This window comes from Hippoglossus stenolepis, chromosome 14, assembly GCF_022539355.2.
Source record: "Hippoglossus stenolepis isolate QCI-W04-F060 chromosome 14, HSTE1.2, whole genome shotgun sequence".
Classification (NCBI taxonomy): Eukaryota; Metazoa; Chordata; class Actinopteri; order Pleuronectiformes; family Pleuronectidae; genus Hippoglossus; species Hippoglossus stenolepis.
The window spans coordinates 4,000,682-4,017,734 of NC_061496.1; the positions used below are offsets into that span (position 1 = coordinate 4,000,682).

The window sequence follows — 17,053 nt, forward strand, 5'->3', positions numbered from 1 at the left end:
TGGTTGTTTGGTTTGTTAGCAGCATTACCCCAAAAATATTATACACATTTCTACAAAACTTGGTGGAAGGATGAGACATTGGAAAGAATCCGTGACATTTTGATACGGATCCAGGGAATTATTTCGCACTTTCCTCGACATTGGGACGTTCAACATTATTGTTTCTTTCTGCATATTGATGAAATAAAAGGCAGGCGTATTATTATGTCCCCTCATCTTGATCGAGGCGGATTGCAGACCCATCATTTTGTTTCACTTCCTTCAGCATTGTGAAATACGGGTGTTTTACAACACTTCTGTTAATTTCTCACAGAATAATTTATGAGCCTTGATGAAAATCACTGGGGGGGACTGGTATCCATGTGTGCAATTTGGTGCAGCTTGATTGGGGCCTTGGTGGAGGAATGTCAACTGCCATTGTTGTCGGTCTGCTTATTGGTTGGTTGATTTATTTGTTTAGCAGGATTATGCAAAAAAACCCGCTAAACTGATTCCCTCAAACGTGGTGTAGGCATGAGGCCTGGAAGGAACCCATCTAGTAATGTCCAACCAAGGAGGTTATGATTTCACCCCTCGTCGTTGTTGGCTGTAACTTAAGCAAGATTAGGTAAGAACCAATGGACGGATCACCACTAAAGGTGGAAGGATGCAGGGAATAATACATGTGTTTAATTTGGTGCAGCCTGATTGAATTTAATGGAGGTGTTCACTCCACTGAGGGCAATTCTAGTTTTGTGTGAATTACCCTTCATATGCAGTCAAATGAGAATAAAACAGCCAAAAGGCAGAGCTACAGATTAGAGTTGATCTCACAGCTTTATTGAGAGTGTACTGCACCACTTGTCGTCTGTACCTTCCCTTCTTTGCGTAATTGGAATACATTTGTACCTCATGTTATTTGTCTACCTTTCTTTCACTTGTGCCAGTGAGGGAGCACCTTTCTCCGAGGAACTAGGCGAAGCAGCAGCGTACGCACAAAACACAACAGGTCATTTAACGATGTATTGGACATCTTGTAAAAACATTCTATGCACAGTCTCTGGGAGAGGCTGGGGATAATGTCACTGACAAACATTTATCAAACTTGATCACATAATTGACCTGGAAAACCTGAAAGACAAAACACACCGAAGCTGTTCATACATGTCAGGGTTTGATGACGAGGTGCCGCTGTGTGCAGGCGTCAGGATATTTGAACTTGATTCACCGGCATAACCTCTTGCATGAGTGCATTCAACATAATAAATAAAGCTGTTGTCTCTCTGCCGGTGGCTCCGGCATCAAATAATTCCTTGCCACTGTGCAGTTTATCTGAGATGAACATCTTGATATTCTCCTCGCCCGCCGCTGTCTTCGCCACTTCAGCTGCCTCTTTCCTCCTCTGCTCGGTGATTAGCGGCTTAAAATATAACCATTGTGTGAAGTTTACCCATTTTGCAGCTCCCTAAACAGAATCACTCAGACGTATAGGTGATTAAAACGAGACTGACAGATGTGTGGTGGAGAAAAAAGAGGGGCAGGAGTCCCGGCTCTCCATTAGTTTAATTAAATTACCTTAATCTGATAGAGGCTATTTCAAGTCATCACCCAATTATATGCTCTTTTTGTTGGTGGCCCCGAGCACTGGAGTGTATTTTTATTTATTGCCTCCTTCCACCCTCTCTCTCACACACACACACACACACACACACACACACACACAAACTTGCACAAGCTGGAAACTCTGTTCCATCCGGAGTGACACAAGCAACCTTTTCCAAGATCATATGCATTCATTTTTAATTAAAGTCTAAACTTGGGTGTTTTGCTGCAGAATATTTTACATTCCGCGGGGACGTTCTGCAGAGTTCGGTGTTTAATTCATTTCTCATCACTCAACCTTGAGATTGCTTCACACACACACATTGTTTCTACCTGCCCTGAACTTCTCTGAATGCGTTTTACTTTTTCCGAAGTTAATGGATTTCTGCAAGGTCCACTGAATACAATATCACCTTTTTATACATTAACGATCCGTGGTTATGTTTGTAGATAATACACATTATCTGCCTGGTTCACTCAGAACTGTGATTTTTTAAAGGGTATGATTGAGGAACAGATTTAACCTCCAGGAATCGCTGACGACAAGGTGACGACCGCACCAGCTTCGTCTGTGTGCAGTTTCAAACCGGCAATTTACCAAATGAGGCTCCACCATTAATACTTAAAATACAGAGGCTTGAGTCCTGTAGCGGCCGCAGGTTTGATTCCGACCCAGCCCTTTTGCTGTATGTCGTCTCCCATATTCTCTCTCCCCACTTGCACTGTCAATGAAGGCGAAAAGGCCCCAAAAATATCTCAAATTAAACCAAACAAACAATAAAATCGTCCTAGTTTCCATTATTTTAAGATCACATCGCTATAACATTAATAAAAACAAGATAACAAAAGGGATGTCATCATCTCGTGTACCTCCACTACGGGCAGCGCCCTTTCTCGCCATATGAAAGAAAATGAAAAACATTTTGTGTAATCCTGCTAACAAATAAAAAAACGAATGCAGATGAAAAGCTAATCTCTGCGTAACAACTAGTTTAGGTCGTGCAACCCATTTCCAGTGATGGCTTCAATTACACCTGAGCTCATATCTTAGCTCCTGCAACTCACTCCTGGTTTCAACATTAGCTGCTAAGGTTTAAGGGATATTGGTGAAATCAATATCTCAACATGGATAAAACCAAATATGGAATATTCATATGTTTATAACGGAAACTTAAAATCAATTCTTTTTAGTTCATAGTGACAAATGGTAATGTATTTGGACAGAAATATGTAAAGTATACAATCAAGTTTTGCTGCCGATACATTTTCCACGATGAGCTGCTCTTAGTCACACGCCACGGAGGACTCCGGAGAAAATACACACAACAAACTGACTTCAATACATTTAATTGTTAGTTGATTCATTGCACATTTGCTCGAGTGCAGTCATAATCAATGTAAAGCTTTAAAAAATACAATCTCAGTCATCTCTGTCGTGATTCTGAGTGCTTCTGTGTCGATTTCTTTTTCAAAATAAAATACAGTATATGACAGATAAACCCCTCTGGTTAGAGTCGTGTTCTTTGATAAATATGTAAAGTAAACACTGAGAAACAGGGCAGCATCACTGGTCAATGTCAAAGATACTTTCATTCATATTTAGGTAGTGTAACTTTCCACATAACACACTTACATTTCCCTTTGTGTCTGTGTAAACACGACTGTGTCACAGTTGTTGTTTTTTTGACGTACTGTACTTCCCTTTAGAGGAGAACCTACACATTAGCATGAATGACCACGTTCCTGTTGGCACCTGAATTATTATAATTATGTCCTTCCCCCCCCTCCCCCCTCCCCCCCTTCAGCAATAGCTCACCATAATTACCTTTTTTTTTTTCTCAAATTAAAAAAATAGTTTGGATCATCAACTGTACACAATACCAAAAACAATGTGCTTTTCCCCAAATAGTGTATAGTGCTGAGTTCCACGTGCCCTCCAACGGCTGTAGTTACAGTGTGCCCATCTCCCTTTGTTTTTTGGCGGTCACAGGATGCGTCATGGAGGCCTCTCTCCATGAAACCTTCGGTGTCGGTACCTGCCGTTCTTTTCCTTGGCTATGTTGATGCAGGCGTTGTGCTTGTTGCTCTGCAAGTGGTTCCAGTACTTGATGAGTTCGTTGGGGTGGAACTGATGCGACGTGATCAGGTGGCTGTACTTACAACTGGAGTAAGACACCCGCCAGTGGTTGAAGAGGAACTCATTGGGTGGGGGCACCGGGTCGATGCGCAGCTTCGCCAAGCAGATCCCCACGTAAACATCCTCCAAGTGCAGTCTGCGTATGCCGAGAGAGGCCTGGTAGATCAGCTCGGCCATGTCCCCTGAGAACACATACCCCGTGCCCGAGCAGAATATTGGGTAGCGCTCGCTTGGGTAAAGCTCTGGCGCCATGTACCACTTGCTGTCCTTGTTTCTGTTTGGTGCATAACCTCTCATCAGGTAGCCAGTGAAGAACCGATGCTTGGGAGGCAGCTCGGGCTTCAGCAGCTTTTGGATGAGATACTCGGTGTTGACAAACATGTCGCTGTCTGTCTTCATCACATAGGAGGCATGTGGGCAGTGGGTGGCCACCCAGTTCATGCCCATCAGGGTTTTGATGGTCAGGTTGTAGTAAGTGTCCTGGTAGTCCTGTTGAATGATGTCATGGTGAATGCGGCTCTCTTCCTCGATGCTGCTCTGAAGGAATGTGTCAGAGCTCTTTCCTACTCCGAGCAGAAAGAGACGGACAAACACCAGGCCCATTGCTACACTCTCATTCCCCCACGTCACACGGATGGCGTTCCGGGCATCGGCCTGGCTGGGCTCTGCAGCAATGAGGAGTATGAGGAAGGGTGTGGTGTCCCTGCACTTGAAGGGCTCGTTCAGGATGTAGCGGTAGGGCTGAGCACTGAGCCTCCCTCCCACACCCATCTCCTTCTGTAAACTGTTGTTGGTGCTCATGGTGTCCCCAAGCCCCATTACACCCATCCTGCCTGCGACGGTCTCTCCTGCCGCCCCCTCCGCCTGCTGAGCGCTGAGGTTGAGCAGAGGCTTTGGCGCTACATATCCCGCGTCCCTCCACAGGCTCCTCAGGGAGCTGCTCTGGTTGGCGTCTCCCTTGGGGCTGCGAAGGGCCTTAAATGTATTACTGAGTGGGTTTTCCCGGAGCCCACTGCGTCCCGGCAGCCAGTCCTGGTGACTAAAAAATAAGAAGAAAGTGAAGAGCAGAGCCAGCGAGAGGAGGCCTGTCACGTGGGTCCGAAAGACTGAACGCTTGATGGTCCAGGTCATCTTGATGGGACAGCAGTGCCGCCGTCTCCACTGCATGGTGGAGATTGGGGTCGCAGGAGGCTGCTGCTGCTCAAGTATGGGCGGCGGCGGCGGCGGTCACACACAGTCACCTCAAACATGTGGTTGCCAACGATCAGAGGGGTATCTGAGCTGGCAGATGGGTTGGAGTGAGCCTCCTGGTGGAGAACGATGGGTCCACCAGTGCAGCTCGGAGCAGGTTTAACAGGCCCCTGGTGGAGCTAGGAGGGCGATGATTCCCTCGCCATAGAGGCTTCTCCCTGGCACTTCTTTGGCGCTGTAGACAAACACAGGCTCATGCTCAATGTCTTGCCTCCTTCAGGATATGATAAGGGACGCCTCCTTTGTGTTTACGCTCTCTAATCTGAAAAGAGAAAAAAGAAACAATAAATACTCTTGGCAGCGCTCCAAGAAGCAACTCCCATTCAAGGCCACAGAGTCAGATGTCAATTTACTGAGTTGCAGATGTGTTTGGGTTTTTGAGTTTGTTTCTTAATCATTTTATTTGTGGTTTGTTGTGCAACAGACAGAATAATTCTGAATTAATTTCCTTCCAGATGCAAAAAAAACAAATCACAGCTTTCTGTGGATGCAGAGTGCACGATGTTGAAAGGATTCTTTTGGTAAACTGACTTAACATTTTGAAAGGAACCAATATGAAAGCGTTGTAGCATCTTTGATTGGACAGGGATGTAAGAGCACAGCAGGCTGTGGGCATGTGGCTTCCCGAGGAAATAAAATGGGAAATGGAGTGAATATTGTTTCATTGGCAGAAAGAAATACTGCTGCTGCAAATGTTTCTGTGTGTGTGGTGCATCTGAAAAAGGAACATCCAGATGTTGAGACACATTACAAAACACATTTTCTGAATAATTCAATAGACAGAAGTCTATAAAGGTCTTTGTGGAATCTGAGCTGGCTCTGGCATATTCCTAGTTGCCTCTTGCATGCCACTATTCAGCTTAATGCCAAGGGCAGATTTATAAATTGCAGGTTTGCTCAACGTGGTGCCGGCTAACACTGCACTGAGCTGCTTGGTTGAGAGAGTGTCATCAGCCCCCCACCACGCGACGACAGCCAGGGAGGAGATGAATCTGTCAGAATGAGTTTTCAGGGTCCAGCAGGCAGCGGTTCCGAGGCCTGTGCCAGCCTCCGACGATAACAGCCTCTCCCCGCTATTCTCATCGCACCTTCAGCTTATCTACGCTGCTTACTGTCTAGCTGTGGCCACCCAGGCTGCTCCTTCTTCTATCTAGCACAAACAAGGAAACATGCAAATAAACGTACAAATGCAAATAAAACACATGCACAGTTGCAACAGCGCTGACAAAATGTGATCTGTAAGATTGCATCTTCTGCCCTCGGGGAGTTATCCACAGAGGGAGGCACAAAGGCGATCATGTAAGCACACATTGATTCTTCAACACACCAAAGCAAACGATCCGTTTGCACAAGCACAGAATTTACTGTGCACTGCACATAATCATATGCACAGCAAATACTGCGCACGCACATAACCATTTCTGTGCTCCCAGAAAACACACAATAACCCTAAATCTAATGCAGACCCGACTTAATGATATACACAGCAAACACACTGCACACATAATCACTAATTGTGTGCGTAGACTCACAAAAGATGCGTGTGCACTCGACACGTAATTACATCCACACTAGATACACACATCATCATCGCTGTGCATAACTTGCTCACACACACACACACACACACACACACACACACACACACACACACACACACACACACACACACACACACACACACACACACACACACACCAGAGAAAACAGAATATGCCAGCAGGAACTTGCAGGTTGAGCTAGACTCTAGTGAATATTAATGCAGCAGCAGTGTGCGAATCTGGAATCCATCCTTCCTTCGTGAGGGTATTAATTTATGGTCTGCCTGCGTTGCCATTTTCTTTATTTGTGTGCTTGCGTTGTAATAATTTGAAGACAGCGAACAACGGAGCGTTACTTTGTGCAAATGCTACACGTCAACTCAGCGTGCGGCAGATTTTTTCCTAAACTTCCAATTTTCATTTCCTGCTATGTTTGCTCATTCGTCATGACAACTGGCAGGGAACACGATAACCTTTTCAGGCGAGTGAGCTTACCCAGCGCAAGCAATTACAGGAGAATGAGAGGGGCCAGGGCCGGCTTTGTTTTAAAGGTTAACATACTTTACATCCAAGCATATCCAGCGCTTGAGAGATTTCTCCTGTCAACTGAATGAACATCTAGTTATATCTGAGCTCTGATGAAGTGTACACACACAGGGGGCTGCGTATACACATGAACACAAATGTACACAGAGAAACACACACGTGATGGACGCCCGCACACGACCATCCACACACACACACACACACACGCGTCGACGACCGTGAATGGTCGAGTGTGCGACTTTGTTTCCTTGTTGACGCAAATGCCAGCTCCACTGAGAGGCCAGGCATCCATTTTTACTTTTTAGCAGTTCTGTTGAATCTGCCAATGCCTCTCCTCATTAATTCATTTTCTTGCCTCCCATCAATGTCACTTCTGTGCGAGCCAATTAGTTACACTAGCACTAATTAAAGCCCTGGCAATTCTGCAGCGGTCAATAATTAGAATGAACGCTGGGAGAGCGACACAGCGGTGAAATACCAGGCATACATTACAGCCCCGTCTCTGTCGCCACATCTGCTTGGAGCCCAGAGGGAGGAAACACAACAGGAAAAGAAGAGAAAGAGACTTTGGACGGCGAGGTGGGCACATCATTCCCCACAGGTAGCGTTGTGTTTCCATGCCTACATTGAAGCCTGGTCTGTTTATGCCTCCGCAAAGTGTGTAATACATGCACAACAAATCACCGGTGTCAATGAGGATGTTGCCTTCATTCAGTGAAATGGTGCACTTTGTGATAGTGACACCTTTTCCTGAGGAGAAATGCAGCTTCCATTTGCCGTTTACAGAGGCTTTGTTAGTTGCAGTTCCAGGTAAAAGGGGTGTGGACAAAACATATTGACGGCTTTTTCATGGGGTAACAATAAAAAAACAAAAAATAAACTAGCCTTGCTGCATTTTTAAGTTATCAGTAATCGACACAGACTTCATCGGAGAGTCCCAGAGATCTCAACGTGTGATAAAACACAACATAAACTAAGAAGTCACAGACGCTGCAGCCGAACAACAACAGTCACTTCTTATGCATCTTGGGATTTTACCTTGTGCTTCGGGGTGAGTGACACTGGTGTCGGGCAGCGGAGACAGTTTGGATTTTATTGGTCCTTGGTTAAACTATGTCCGGGAAATCTCTTTGCACACATTGTATGCACACATTTTGTACAGAACTACACGTTGGTTGTCCTGCCCGTGACTTGGCTCAATTAAGTAATTACTTGTTTCATTCATAATTTTTTGGGGCTTTCTGGAATAACAGATATATATATATATATATATATATACATATCTACTATACTTCTGTTTAAGATGTCAGTACTCACCAAAGTTTTCAATTTGTTGTAGCAAAATTCTGTTTGTAATCCAAAGGAAAAAGCACCTGTTGCAGGGAGGATTCACAACCTTCATACTGGTGAGGTGTGTTTGTCTGATGCGTTGTTATGAGAGTAGAATTATGTCACTGAGCACGGAGGAACGCCTCTGACACAACATTTCATATCATGGTGGGGGGGTCGCTGCTGTGGTTTTTAAGGAGTGTTTCCAGTATCGGACAGTGGGCACTGCAGCTTTCTCCTCTTTTGAACTGCACTTAACCAAAGTTGTTTTTTCTAATCCATTTTATTGTATTTTAATTTACCGCCCCCCTGGTTTTAACAGTTCTTTTATATCAGAATTCAGTCCTATGCACTAAAATCATTTTTCTATTATTACGTTGGATTATTATTCATGTCGAAGACGTCTCCTGCAGTTTTGCTGCGGATTTTCTTAATGTCAACAAGTCATTTATATCTAAAATCCTAGAAAAAGTTGCTGCCAACCTTCCTGCCAACTCACCAAATCTTCGACAACTTCCAATCAGGTTTCCTCCAGAAGCATTCAACTGAAACTGCACGTCTTAGAGTCACCAACGACATTACGATGTCTGCTGATAAGGGTGAATGCTCCGTGTTGGTGCTGCTCGATCTCAGTGCAGCTTTTGACACGGTGGACCACAGGATCATGATTGAAAGGCAGTGGGTGGGTGTCTCTGGGAGCGCCCTGGACTGGTTTCTCCTCCTATCTCTCTGATAGGAGGCTTTCCGTGTCACTAGGTGCATACCTGTCTGAAACCTTTGCTCTTTCCTGTAGTGTGCCCCAGGCTTCTGTCGTGGGTCCTTTATTATTTGCTTGATATATGCTCCCCTTAGGTAATATCATTAGCAATTGCACAGATATATCCTATCACTGTTACGCCCATGATATTCAGCTCTATGTGTCTTTGAAGCCTGATAACGCAGATAAACTGTCTGTCTTAAACAACCGTTCTGGTTGCCATTGAGGACTGGATGTCTAACAACCTGTTACAACTTAATACTGACAAGACTGAAGTTCTAATTTTGGCCTCAGACAGAGTAGCCCCCTAAGTTGCTAAGTGTATTGGGTCCCTTTCCCCAGCTCTACGGTCTAACCCAGTGGTCGCCAACCCGTCGATCGCGATCTACCGGTCGATCTCGCAGTCTTCACTGTCGATCCCCGAACTCTCTGGACTCACTGGCTGTCGTCGCGCCGCAGATCAGCTGTGTGTCGGTTTCACACGCGCTGTGTGTCCGCTACTGGCGGCGGAGCTGCAGGTTTATCTCCTGCATTTCCTTCAAGAACAAGTTGGTTCATGTACTGAAGTAAATGTCAGGACTCTACGGTATGAAGATGCGCATCTTTCGGTCTGTCGATAAGAAACAAAGCCCCGTTGGAACAAATGAGTGGATTCAGAAGGTGAAACGCTGGAGTGCTTTTACTTTGAAACGGGTTCGGGAAGTGATGTAAATACGTTTGTGTCATAGAGAGATTAACATTGTGGTTCACAGCAGAATAAACAGAGAAGATGATCTTTCAACTGAGTTTTAATGTTTATCTGATGAATTTATGTCACAAACAAATGGTTGCAACACTTTCTATATGCTTTTTCAAAATAAAAGCACTCGAGCGTTTCTGTTGATGGAATCCATTCCCTTGTTTAAAAAGTTTTTTTTATTGTGAAATATTTGCTGGAGCGGAAGATGCACGGCTTCATACTGTGTAGTACTGGCATTTATTTGAGTACAAGGGACTTCTGTCATACAGGGCAATTATCCTATTTGTGGCCATATTCAAATCAAAGTCTATATTTAAAAACCTTGTGCTGCAGTAGCAGCTCCTCTGCAGAACATGTTGGGGAGCCGAGAAGCTACATATTTTGCATTGTAAATATGAATTGATATTAATTTGAATATTGTGAATAGAAACATTTGCACAACTGCCTTTCTTTGTGTATATTTATTTCTTGTACATTCAGCCTTTAACAGAAATTGCAAAAAATAATAAGTATGACCCTCCTAAGTGGTTTTTTTGGAAGATATCAACAAAATCACAACTGTTTGCTGTCCTGGCTCCTAAACGGTGGAATGAGCTCCACATTGACATCAGGACAGAAAGTCTACACATCTTCCGCCGCAAACTAAAAACACACCTCCTCCGACTACACCTTGAATAAAAGTTTAAACTAACAATTTAGTAGCACTTAAATGGCACTTACTTATAGCACTTTGTAGTTTAGCTTTTTTGAAGAAATTGTACTTTTTTGATTCTTGTTGTTCTGGGTCTGTTCCTCATGGTTGATGCACTTATTGTGAGTCGCTTTGGATAAAAGTGTCACCTAAATGAAATGTAATGTAATGGTAGATCTCGGCTTAAGGTTGGAATTAAAAAGTGATCTTGGGCTCGAAAAGGCTGGTGACCACTGGTCTAACCTAAGAAATCGTGTGGTTATATTTGATCAGGAAATGCATTTTGATCAACATATTAATTCTTGGACTAACTTTGCTATCTGTTCTAACCACTTATTCATAATGTTAGCTATGTTTAAGCTATCTTTTTGTCTGTAACTTCTTGGCAATCTGTTTTACCTTTTTATCTGTCTAATCGATAACTTCTAGTTATGATTTAGCTTTCTGTTTCAGGCATTTATCAAGAAATTTTTGCTTTTTTAACAACTTAACCATAACTTTTAGTTTCCTGTTTTATCGATAAGGTTCAGCTATGATTTAGCTTAATATTACAACTATTTATCCTTAAGTTTTACCTGTTTTAACTACTTATCTGCAACATTTAGCTTTCTGTTTAATCGCTTATCTATAACTTCTACTTATCTGTTTTATCCAAAACTTTCAGTCATGATTTAGCTTTGTCTTTCACACCTTTTATCCATTTTAGTTTTTATATCGAGCTTTTAACTTTCTGTTTTAACCATAACTTTTAGCTATCCGTTTTATCAACAAGGTTTAGCTCTGATTTAGCATATACTGTTTTTAACTTTTTACCCATTCACCTGAACGCCTATCCTTTAAGTTTAGCTTGGTTCGATTAGTTTAGTCAGCTTACATGTTCGGAACTACAATGTTAAATGATATATATACACATATAATATACATACACAAAAGAAGTATCCCAGGTTAGAAAATTACTGGCATGAGAGATTCAATTTTAAATAATAGTCCTATTTTTTATTCAGATTTCTTTTAATAATGAACCTAAATCCATTGTACCGGCTCTGTCTTCTCCTCTTGTGCTTGGTTTAGATGACGCAGAGGGTTTCATCTGCTGAGGCTTTGAAAGATCTCACTTTTAGATTTATGCCACAAATCATATACAAATTGAACTGGGTGCAATTGGTGGTGTTCAAATTATTGAAAACATGACATTTGGAGATTTCACAGCAACACATCGCTCCACAAAATAAGTGTCTTTTCGCTCCTGTGGATAATCCACAGTGTGTTGAGGTTTCACTTAAGCAAACTCACTGTGAGAAACAGCCTTTTGGGGTTTTTGAGTAAAGTGACAATATTTGGTGTATAAGTGACTAAATAGGGATAGGACCACTGGGATAGGACTAGTGGGAAAGTATCTGTGGGATAGGACCAGTGGGATCGGGTGGTTGCATTCTTGCTAAGTGCTTCAGAGCAGATGAGTGAGACTGGATGACAGCTGTTTTTCCACTCTTCATCACGATAGGCAGGTCAGATCTGGGCCAGGCCACTGGAGCCGCCCCTCCCAATTACACAACACGACCATATCTGATCCTTGAAGGGTTAGTCCACCCAAACTCTCAAAAAAAAAACAAGCACAGGTGGTGCCTGGCTGCGGAGACAGTTTGGTTTTATTTACCCGCGATGAAACTGTCTCCGGGAGGTGCCGCCTCCACCTCTTACACAAAGAAGGGAGGAGTTTTATTGTGATAGAGGCCAGTCCGGGAACTTTCTGTCCTCAAGGGCATTTCTCATTGAATTTTTTTAGGGCTGAAATTATTCATTAATTATCAGCCCTCTAACCGGATCGATAAGCAGTCCCCCGGTTCAGATTCGACATTGACCGTGTTTTACTTTTTTCTCCGTCTCATGTGACAGACAATTGAATATCTTTGACATCTTGACCGGAACAAAACAAGCAATTTGATGATTTTTGTGTTTTTTTTAATGTCATTTTAAAGACTAAACAATTGCTCAATTAGTATAATTGTAATAAATGTACATAATATGACCCCATTGACATATTGTTAATGTGGTGGCAGAAATCGCAGGCCAATATCAAACACTTTACAAATCAAATTCTTTTTTTTATTTGAATTGGAACTAACCCTTTAAATCAAAGCCATAAGACAGGATATGGACACAAGGTGCAACATTTGAATCCATTTGTTTGGTGACAAATGATTGAGCAGCCTTTTGAAACTCCACCTAAACATACAGGAGACAACAGGGAAATAAAGCGTTGGCAGCTCCGAGCGACTGCAGCTGTTCTAAATATTACGCGACAGTGATTTCCCCCCCCCCCCCTCATAATGCAGCAGGCAACTTTTACCACTGAATCTAATTCCAAGCATTGTTTCTGTTTTACTTCGTTAATAGTGCCCGGGCTGTATTCTCCATTCTCCATTCTCCCTGCATCCGCTCTCAACATCGGTTCAGATGCCACAGCAATAAATTATGAGGTGGTTTGAAAATTAGACCCTATTAAAGTTTCATAGTCTGGTGGGCAGAGCGAACACCCAGATGGTGAGCTTAGCTGCTTCTTTTTTTTTTTTTTTTTAAATGTCCATCTCAGCAGTTAACAGATATCCCTAAGCATGCAGGGGGGGGTTCAGTGCCAAGTGGCTCAGGCAGCTGTACATGGTGAAGTGGATAAGAGAAGAAGAAGCCCTGTTAATTGAACCCCAATCGATGGCCTCGCCCTGTGACAGCTCCAAGTAGGGGATCCCTAAACTTGAATCTGTGGGATCTAATACAGATTGGACTGTATTCCGGGTTGGGGGGGGGCAACAACAACTCACCCACATTCATCTTTAGAGGTTGAGTGAAATCAAAGTGTCTTGAACATCTGCCTGAGGGGCCCCAGTGTCACCTCGAGGAGCCACTTGGACCACAAGGTGCCTGGTGATGGGGAGGAGATGCAGGATGCAGGATGCAGGGGGCATGGATGTGGGGTTGATGGATGGATGGATGGATGGATGGATGGCAGTGGGAGATGTAATGGAGTGGAGATGAGGGCGGGGAAGGCTAAATGAATAATGAGGGTGTGGGGGACTGATGAGACGTGCAGGGCTGTGTACCTCCTCCTCCTCATGCTGCTGCTGCTGCGGCTGCTGACGGGGCTGCGGTCGGCTGATGGAGTGGCTGAACCCTGGTGCCTCCACCCGCCATCACCGACCTCCGAGGGCTCGGAAAACAACCCGGGTTTCAAACGCGTAATCCGCCCCCCCGCCTCGCTCCTGTCCCCCTAATCACACCGGGGATGCGTCCTCATCCCCCGCGGGCTCCACAAACCTGCGGGGTTAGAGCCTCTCCTCCTCCGGGCTCGGGGACCTCCTCTCCCGGTTCTACGCCACAGCTCCTCGCTACTTATTCGGTCTTTATTTGTCTCGCTTGCCCCTCCGCCGCTTCACTCTTGTGTCCCCCCCCCCGGGTTTAAGTTGCTTTCCAGAGGCGAGAGAGAGAGAGGGAGAAAAACACCGCAGCATCCATGCGCGTTTATCCGGGAGCCCGGTCCGCTGGAGGGATGCGGGAGCAGCGGGAGAGGGGGCTGCTCCTCCCCGCTGCTCGGAGGACTGATGTGCAGGAGGAGATGGAGGAAAAAAACTGAATCAAAAAACATAAAATCCTCGCGCACCTATGAGTCCGATCACAGTCCTGCGGGGGGGGGAAACACCAAAAACCCAGCGGCTCGTCTCTGCACCTTCAACCCGTCTTTTGTGTCTCTTCTCCCCCTTGGATCTTCTCCTCCGCTCCGCCCCGGACCGACGCTTCGTCTCAGCCGGGGAAGGCAGCTGTTGTCCCGGGCAGACTGGCTGTCAGACACCGCTCCTCTGACGGAACTCCACCACGTCACCGCATTCTTAGCGGAGCATCTCACGTGACCCAGACCGACGCTCGTGTTGCGTTTGCGGGTTGTGCGGGAATAAAATACCCCCAACACACACACACACACACACACACACACACTCACACACACACACACACACACACACACACACACACTCCCTTCATTAAAATGTGTTTCCTTGCCCTTTTGTATGGAAACATATTGCTGCCACAACAAAAGGAAAATATGTTAAAGCCGATATATATAATTTTCACGTTATTACAACATACAAACTTATATTAATGTTTTTCGTGAAAGAGCAAATTTTCAAGCCGAAATATTCCAGATACAGGCGCCGCCATCTTGCACTGTTGATTAACTCATTAACATAATTAACTATATATTACTCTTATGAACTATATATCATATATGATTATATTCACGTTTCATTGAAGCCTTGTGTAAAAGTTTGTTCCAAGAAGATGTCTTCATGTTCGAACAGCATATTTTAACAATATAACATGATTTCTTTTTTGTTATTACAACATACAGACGTATCAAGTTGTTGCGTTAAACACTTTACGCTATTGTGTAAGTGTAACAAGATATTTTTTCCAAAAATATAACGTGACATTTTCACGTTATTCCAACATACAAACGTATATTAAGTCTTTTTGTCCCCATGATGAAGCAAGATCCTCGTAAAGTGACTAAACCTATGTGGGTCCCCACAGCATCAGTAATATCTAGGCCCCCCCACTTACACATGCTAGGTAGGAGCCTGTATAATTACTGATATTAAAGTCCTTTTCCTGATTATTGCAATTATTTGACACATGCAGAGGAACATTTGATTAAATTCTGAGAAGAGGGTTATTACAATAAATGGCAGTTACTATATCTGACCTGCTGACACGCTCTGAATTGCATGAAGATATGAACAAGTTCGGCCACCATTAAAAAAAATGTGTGAAAAAAAGTAAATTTGTGTGCTACCAATTGAAGTCAATATATTTTCCCTTTTCAGTGAAGGTTGGTAAAAAAAATTCAAAACCTTTCAATTAGTCGCACACGGCAGAAATGTGCCTGTTGTGCAAAGGCCTCCAGGACGATAACACGAGGATTCAGCCGTGCAGATATTAACGTGATAGTTCACAGAAAAATGAAAACTCACTCATTATCTACTCATGTCGATGGAGGTGGTGGGTGGAAGTGTTTAAGTCCATGTGGTGGAAATTTATCTCGAGATGTGAAATAAAGAGTTTCTCAGGCCGGAGTTGTCTTTGAGTTTTAATTGTAAGCTCTGCAGAGGGTTGCACAGTCAGCATCATCGCTCAGAGTGCAACCTCGCATAGTTAAAAAAGGAAGTGTTTTATATACTTTGTGACAAACAGGATACAAAAATTGTACTGCTACAGAAAGAGGAATCAACCCCAGCACCCAGCTGCACAGAAAAAAGTGGAGAAATTACCAAGTAAGGGCATGAACTTTGAGGTTGCATCTGCTGAGTGCACATAAAACTGTCATCACAGTGGTAAGACATTGATCAGTGGAACTTTCCCTTACATCCACAAAGCACACGTCAAATACAACTGAAGTAAACGGCGTCCGATTCTTCAAATGCACTTCTTCCCTTTAAGCAGTATCTTTTACCTGAAACTCATTCCTCCCACTTTTCCCGCGTTCACTTGAATGCAGCATCGCTCCCTCCCTTCCCTCCCTCTCCCATGTGGGTGGAAAAGGGGGGTTTAACTGGTGTAAGAGCTGGTGGCCAGTGGTTGTCTGGTAACAGCTGGATTCACCGTGCTCTTTGTTTATCGCTGCACGATTTCTGTGGCTTCACGGTTTCAGCTTTTTAATTAAAAAAATGTAATAATTCACGGTACATTAGCATCGTGCACACGTGGTTATCAACTGCACTCAGCATCATTTCACCTTTAGACCGACTTCAGACAGAAACAGACGACGCTGATGAAACTTCACCTGCCTCATTAATGACTGAAACACAATGCAAACCGTCCATCAGCCTTCAGTCATGTCTCCACGTTGAGAGCCGCTCGTCTCCTCTTCTCTTTCCACCTCTCCTGGTAGGAAGTGGAGCAGATGGGAGTCGTGGCCTCGTGCTGGAGCAGCTCGCTCTGACTTGGGGGACATGGAGCCGGTGGGAGACCAGCCTCTCGCTGCACCGTAAATATTGTAAGGAAGCACCGCGGCGAAGGAGCACAGGTGACTGAATAATTAATAGGAGCCCGTGTCTTTGACAGAAATACTTTGGAGGCCATTAGCTCTACCTGGCTGGAGAGAAGCATATTTGTCAAAAAAGGAAGTAATGGTGGCGATTGATTTCTCGTACCGTTGCCAGGTTAGCGGCAGCGCGCCTCCGAGCATTTATATCATGTGGTTGTCTCGGGAAAGGCCGGGGTATCAAAATTTAAATGGTCATCATTAATTGCCAGAGCTCGGGGAGTATCTTGGAACACCACGTCTGCTTCTGCTGAAACTCAGAGGAACTCAGTCTCCTGTGCACACACACACACACACACACACACACACACTCAGAGAGAGACACACACACACACACACTCAGAGACACACACACACCTTTATGTACAGTAGACATTTATTTTTTTATTA

At 44.2% G+C, this 17,053-nt stretch overlaps 1 protein-coding gene across 3 annotated transcripts; it reads right to left on the reverse strand.

Annotated features, from left to right (window-relative positions):
• Positions 1-2,912: 2,912 nt before the first annotated feature.
• b3galt2 (UDP-Gal:betaGlcNAc beta 1,3-galactosyltransferase, polypeptide 2) lies at positions 2,913-14,491 on the reverse strand. 3 transcript variants are annotated; one of them, XM_035176228.2, is made up of 2 exons: positions 13,671-14,491; positions 2,913-5,231 (listed from the first exon to the last, which is right to left on the reverse strand). In XM_035176228.2, exon 2 carries the CDS (start codon positions 4,883-4,885, stop codon positions 3,578-3,580), a length of 1,308 nt encoding a protein of 435 aa, XP_035032119.1. In that variant the 5' UTR covers positions 4,886-5,231; positions 13,671-14,491; the 3' UTR covers positions 2,913-3,577. The 3 variants fall into 3 exon arrangements, with proteins under 3 accessions (XP_035032119.1, XP_035032118.1, XP_035032120.1); XM_035176227.2 differs by having other exon boundaries at positions 13,392-14,491; XM_035176229.2 differs by lacking the exon at positions 13,671-14,491 and adding an exon at positions 8,374-9,609.
• Between the last annotated feature and the right edge of the window lie 2,562 nt (positions 14,492-17,053).

Bases quoted from the DNA above. Each gene is read 5' to 3' on its own strand.
- b3galt2 (XM_035176228.2), bottom strand. From the start codon at position 4,885: ATGCAGTGGAGACGGCGGCACTGCTGTCCCATCAAGATGACCTGGACC.